A 6,834-nucleotide genomic window follows, 5' to 3' on the forward strand; every position below is an offset into this window, starting at 1 on the left:
GGTGTGGCTTTGCCGCTTTGCACGCCGATTACAGGGTTTGCTTTCAGTGCCATCAGGCTAAAGTTAGCATTTTCCGAGATCTCCTACTGCACCTTTAAGAAAATGCTTTGGTAGGCCTACAATTATAACTGTATTATCATTAATGGGTTTCTTAACCTGAAGGTTTGTTCACAACATTGTATTACATATTCAGTAATGACAGATTTGTTGGCGCTTTAGGAGGCATTTTCATGCATATAGTCAGATTTAACCACATATTCAGGATTCGGATGAACAAAAATATATAAGAATCAACCACTGAAATCCACATATTGTCTGTGGTAGTTCCTTCCCTGCACAACATAATTATTCTTTCTTATTTTACCACATTTTATAATTTGATATATGTAATAAAATACAGGCTAATTAAATTTAGGAATGATTTCCTAATTATCTTGATATGGTCTAATCAGTCCTCAGGTATGAATATGCAGTGTTTAAATTAATTAAATGTTGAAGGTGCACTCGGTAAATTCTATTTTTAACTGGCTCATATTCATCCCAATTTAACCAGTGGTTGTGAACTGACATCTATCAGTCAGCATGAAGTTTATTATAGTTATAGTTTTGTTTACTAATTTCTTGGAAGCAGTTATGTATGTTGTTTTGTTCCTTTTTTCCTTTTTGGTTCCTCTTTATGTCTCGTATTTAAAACATACATGTAAAGGACATTCAATTTAATCCAGACAAATGTAATCTTAGAAAAATGTCTGTTCGTTTTGTACAGCTGGTCATGTGATGTCAATATGTTGTTAGTGCCCATGAGGGGGCGACCGGCTCCATGTAGAATAAATCGCTTTATGGGCTGTAAATGATTCTAATAATATTTATCTAAAGTGCTAGTTATATTGTATGAAAAAAGTATTTAGAAAGAAAATACACTTAAAGTGCACCTTAGAGTAGGTGTTCAACTTTACAGTATCAGCAAGGTAGGGACGAGCTATAGCCTATGATTGACACTTTTCTTGTAGTATAAATTTGCATGAGCCTCGCGTTTCATTACCTACTCATAAATGTTTTCCATTGTCTCCTTCTCATTATGCTGTTGAGCTCTTTCATGTAAATGTGAGAGAGGTTTGACAGAATCTCTCTATCAATCAGCTCTGCTTGCCAAAGGTAAATGAGTGGGAGGGTGGGAGGAGTCTTGTAACAGCGCGTCAGAGTGTGTGTGCGTGTACGGGTGCGCAAGGAGGGCACTTGGGCGGAGAGGGACGCAAAGCATCGCGCCTGAGAGCTTTGCATTACATGTTCGCACTCCGCACAACTCACTCCAGTGTACAGGCTTTGGCAAACGTTCCCCGCGTTGAGAATGGCAGAGCAATCGAACAGCGATGGAGAGGAGAGGAGCGCACCCATGAGGGGCTTTGCCCGACAAGGTGCCCTGAGACAGAAAAACGTTCACGAAGTTAAGAACCACAAGTTTATCGCTCGCTTCTTCAAGCAGCCTACTTTCTGCAGCCACTGCACGGACTTTATCTGGTAAGAGAGTTTGTGCGCTCTAAGTTAATTGCCTACTGAAGTGTATGGCAAGCTGTCTTAACATTCATTCATTTAAACTAAGTAATATTGTGTTGCTAGTTGTTTTTTTTTTTTTAATTAATCCAGTAAGTAATCCAGTAGTGACTTGTAGCCGTCAAATGCACATGCAACTGTCTATTAAAATGCATGTACATATTCAGCAGATACTATTAGTACTCATTCATTAGTTACTAGTAACAAATCCGGCGGTTGCCATCCATTTTGCTATAACATTTTCTTTTTACTAATAGAGAGATGCTAGTAACTATATGTGAGGCACTAGTTTATGTCTTAAAATGTGTTCTTATACGTAATGACTTGCCAGAACTGCTCCTTTGCTGTTAATTTAAATGTCTTATTAGTTAACTTTGAAATGTTTCTAGTAAAAATGGAATGGAAAAGACACTGTTGTCTAATAAATTAATAACAAATAAAAATAGGTATAGTAAACTAAACAGATTCTAGTTAATTTAAGGAATAAATGTTAAAATGGCTTTCCATAGAGGTGGACCTGTTACTGTTCCAGCTCATGTGTAGCACTGTACACTGTCTCAAGACCTATTGTGCTGTCTATCTAGACAGCACTCATTTGTGGGTATCATATGTAGACTCAGCTGACTCTCAACAAGCCTAGAATGGCCAAAATGCTGTTTCGGTAGGAGCTTGGTTTCGAGTCACAGCATTATTGATTTCCCAAAGTAAAGGATGGTTAGTACAAAATAAAATAAAATGTAAACATGTGAATGAAAAATGACTTGTTCGCAGTTGCAAGACAATACAAGACAATACAAGACAGTACAAGAAATAAGAAATGAGTCATACTACATGAGACAACTGCCAAACCACAAAGTGATGTAGTGCAAGTGTAAATGTTTAAAAATTATGGTTTCATTATTTTTTTGAATGAACCCTTGGTTTTATCTTTCAGGGGTTTTGGGAAACAAGGATTTCAGTGTCAAGGTAGGAATTTATTCATTAAATATTTTGAAAGATCTCGGAAAGTGTAAAGTGCCTGTGGTGGTATTTATAAATGTCTTGCAGCAACAGTAAATCATTTTCAAGGACCTTCAGTGTATTTGACATGTCTCAAAGCTTTTTTGTTGTGATGGTGTTACTGGAGGACACGCTGACAGTGTTTAGAGTCTTGCATGAACTTATACGGTCCATTTTGAAAGGATGCCTTGAGGTTTTCCATAGGTTTCCACCAGTTTGATGTTCTTGGATATCTCAAAATGGTGCCTCAAGTGTTTCATTTTTGTAGAGTAGATATTACGGTATTATACAAAGCATCTTGACAGTAAAATGGAAAGTAATTGACAGGGCTTTTAATAACCTAGAAATTTGCACACTGGTAAAATAGATGATCCTGCAGATATTCTTATTAGGTAATCTCCGATATCTACATTTCTCATTTAAATTAGATTTTCAAATCATTTTAACAGCGGAAGTCTGATTCTACATGCTTAATTGTTCAGATTTGAAGCATACGATGTCCTCACTGCAGATGTTCATGCCTCCCATTTGTCTCATGAGTATAATTATCAAATTTCTGCGGGACACCCATCCGGATAGCTTTTTTCAAACTCTTGCACAGGCAGTATGACTTGGAAGTGTGAAGTTTTGGCACATTTTCTAACATTGCAATTTGTACCTGAAGACCTGTGGATAGCTGTTTTCTTAACTGTATGAGACTAAATTACCCTGGAAAAGTGATTTAATTCCTGCTCCCCTCTTATGCACTAAAGGCACTGGATGTTCTTTAAGATGACTGCAATTACCGGTCACAGCAGGTCAATGGCACCCTCTGCGGTGCTGCACTTCTCCATTTTTCCACCACAGGCTTCAGCACTAGTTCTAATTACAGGTGCACAGTTGAGTGTATGATGACTTTACCCACTGCTCGATGTTTCTCCTCTCTCCCTCTGTTCCTAGCTCTTTTTCTTTCAGACACGCTCTTAAATCTATTCACATCTTCTCTAAACCTGTTGAAACCCTCCATTGATTTGCGAGAGCAGCCCTGACTTTATCTGGAATACCGGACCCCATAGGAACTGGGGGAGAAAGGGAGTTCTTCTGCAAGGTCATGCTCAGACATGCTGAAACCTGGGGTTCTCTGCTGGAGAGCAAAGTTGTCTGTGCCTCCTGTAGATTATTCCTAAAAGAGTGAAGCTCTGTTAGAACAGTGTAGGAACTATACATCTTGTTCATTATTAGTTCATTGTAGTTTGTGCAGTTTCTTTTCCTCCTTTTGGTGTGTATTGTGAATGCACCAGAAGAGCAAGACATGCTTTTCGTTTAATGATTTCAAGAGTATTGCACTAAATGTTTATGGTATTTTTTGTCTTTTTTTTTTAAATCTTGACAGTCCCATTCACTTTAGTTGAATAGAAGAGAGCTTTGGGTGAATTGTTCCTATAAGGGAGCTTTCATACCTAGCTTGTTAGGAGTGTTTGTTTCGGAACCTGACTTCTGATGTTTTCTCCCTTAGTTTGATTTGTTTTGGCATATGTGAATATGACAATTGCACTTAGATCTGCACCAAACCAATCGGTTAGAGATTGCCCGAATGGTTCATTTGTGTTGAGAAAGACCTAAAGGACCAAGCTGTATCATAATTCATAATGGGAAAAGCGTGACCTACATAAACATACTTGGTACACTTTGAAATGTTCTTTTGCGAAAGAGAACCGAACCAAGGAGAAAATGCAACATTGTAACTTTAATCCTTGTTTTGGAACATAGCAAAAGATCTACAGTTCTGAAAATGTCCTAAATAAAACTAGACTTTTTATTCATGGTACAGAATGAACCTACACAGCTGTGGCTCTCTAAATGCAGTGCATGAAATGCGACTACCCTGTAATTGTGTAAAGTTATGGTAGAAAAGTTATATTTATTTATAAAAGTGAGGATTTTATTTATTCATTTATTTATTGTAGACAGTAAATGCCTTTCATCCAATGAAATTCTTGCACTTACATTTTTTATGGTTCTGTAATTCAGTGGTGCTAATTATTATTGTACTATTTGGGTACAATAATGCATTTTAGAACTTCTATCATTAATTATGAAACATTGGTTTAGTACACTTAAGTTTTTCTACAGTACAAATTTTTTTAAAGATATTTTGCTTTTACAAGGTTGGGAACATTCTAGAAGTTTCTGTAACATTCCGAAATATTCTGTAATATTCTAGTACATAGGTCTTCAACCCTGCTCCTGAAGACCCACAGTCCTGCAAAGTTCACCTGGCCTGTGACTTTTCAAGTAGTCCTGAAGACCTTGATTGGCTGTTTCAGGTGTGTTTGATTAGGTTTGGAGCTGAATTCTGCAGGACAGTGGGTCCCCTGGAGCAGGGTTGAAGACCTATGTTCTAGTGCTTTCTGGAACATTCCAGAACATTGTGACTAATCATAAAAGACAAAAATCATCCAAAATACACTTCTGAAGTTTTGGCGACTCACTTTTTGTAACTATTTATTAGGGCTGCACGATTAATCGCATGCGATATTTAACGCGCATCTTGTCAGAAAGCCGGTTCTGTAATCAGCGGTAAATCTCCATCACCTGCGTGCTTTCACATTGAGCAGCATTAACTACACAGAGCCGTTGTTCACTGATGAGCAGCGCAAAAAATCGCGCGAATATGAACGTGGTTTAGCGCAGCTCGTCAGTGAACAACGGCTCTGTGTAGTTAATGCTGCTCAATGTGAAAGCACGCAGGTGATGGAGATTTACCGCTGATTACAGACCGGCTTTACTGATAAGATGCGCGTTAAATATCGCATGCGATTAATCGTGCAGCCCTACTATTTATGTTGAACTGTTGTTAGCTCAGTATTATCCATGTAATTTTTATGCATGAATAATAACAGATTAGCTTGTATAAGTTGCATTACTTAGTTACTCTTTATGGAACGTAATGCATTATGTTATTGTTGCGTTACTTGGCCCTTTCATACCTAAAGTGTAATTAATAAGCCTCAGGCTGAAGGAAGTCACTCCTAATTTCTCTCAACATGGGGACAGGAGAGGTGTCCGTGAATAAATGGGAATAACTCATTTGAAAAAGTAAAAGATGTTTTAATGTAAATATAACAGTAATGAGTTACTTTACTAGTTACTTGAAATAAGAAATCTGATTACGTAACTCGCGTTACTTTTATTGCGTTTACACTGAATATCTCCAGTTCCTGGGTCACCCTGACTTGAGATATAAGGTGTGGACATTGAGTGTGGGAAAACTGCGAAATCTGTGTGGTGAAATTTTCGTCCAATTGCATGGATTTCTTTTCTAATGACCCATGAAAAATGTCATTGTGTACTTCAAGGGAAATAATAAATTATTTTGCCTTCAAGACTTTTTAATGTAACAGTGAATCCATCAGCCATTAAGCAGCAAAGAGACACAAATAACAAGCTGGCCACTCACTGGCAATTTTTGTGTGCGTTCAAAGAAGAGAAAGAGACTATCTGAGGAAGGCTTACATATTCCTATGGAATACAGGCACAGCTGTGATCTGGTTCTTCCTTAATCATGTGGAAAACAGTGAGTAAATAATAAAAGAGGATTTCCTCTTGCTGTCAGCTTGATGGTGAGCCAGCTGCTTAGGAGAGCCTCTTTTGCCACCTCAGTCTTAATTGCAAAATTACGAGTTTGAAGAAGAGCTGGCAGAATGTTCTACATCTGGATAGAGCTGAGGAAGAGAAAGAGAGGAACAGAGACAGAGGAAGAAGTGCATACATGATGAGAAGGGAGCAAGATGGTCAGAAGAAGAAATGAGAGATTTTAGTTGAATGACAATATTTCAGAGTGAAGGATTGAAGAAATCATTAATGTACACTTGGTCAGTCATTATTGCAACTGAATGTCTGTTTAACAAAAAAGTAAATTGTTATAAAATATTGATTTTTTTTGTTTAAAATTATTATGTGAGAAGAAAGAGACAGTAGTGAAGTGATATGTGTGATGAGTGATATGGTACTATAGTGTTAGAGATTGACCAATCATAATTACTCAGACTTACAGAAAGTCTCTTTTAACGGCAGTTATCATTATTTGTACACCTAACACCTTTCAAAACCACCCTGATGATTTCACTTGTATGTCTCCAACCACTCACCTTCTGCCTAAATGGCCTTGGAAATCAAAGCAGACTGTGATTGCATTTATATATTTGTGATGCAGGGGGTGTCTCACACCTCGCTATGTTCTGTGCAAAGGAAGGTGTAGGCCGTTTAAAGCCTCTATAAATAGCATAAGTGTTCCATGAAGCA

General features: G+C 37.6%; 1 protein-coding gene across 1 annotated transcript in view; it reads left to right on the forward strand.

The window, feature by feature from the left end:
- Positions 1–1,196: 1,196 nt before the first annotated feature.
- The window catches only part of LOC107688094 (protein kinase C beta type-like), a 139,600-nt gene continuing 133,962 nt past the window's right edge, over positions 1,197–6,834 (forward strand). The window contains exons 1-2 of the mRNA XM_016485661.1: positions 1,197–1,518; positions 2,486–2,517. Of these exons, the coding sequence (XP_016341147.1) occupies positions 1,349–1,518; positions 2,486–2,517 (202 nt within the window). The 5' untranslated portion in view covers positions 1,197–1,348. The remainder of the gene's footprint in view (positions 1,519–2,485; positions 2,518–6,834) is intronic.

Source organism: Sinocyclocheilus anshuiensis, unplaced genomic scaffold (assembly GCF_001515605.1).
Source record: "Sinocyclocheilus anshuiensis isolate Anshui unplaced genomic scaffold, SAMN03320099.WGS_v1.1 scaffold249, whole genome shotgun sequence".
NCBI lineage: Eukaryota > Metazoa > Chordata > Actinopteri > Cypriniformes > Cyprinidae > Sinocyclocheilus > Sinocyclocheilus anshuiensis.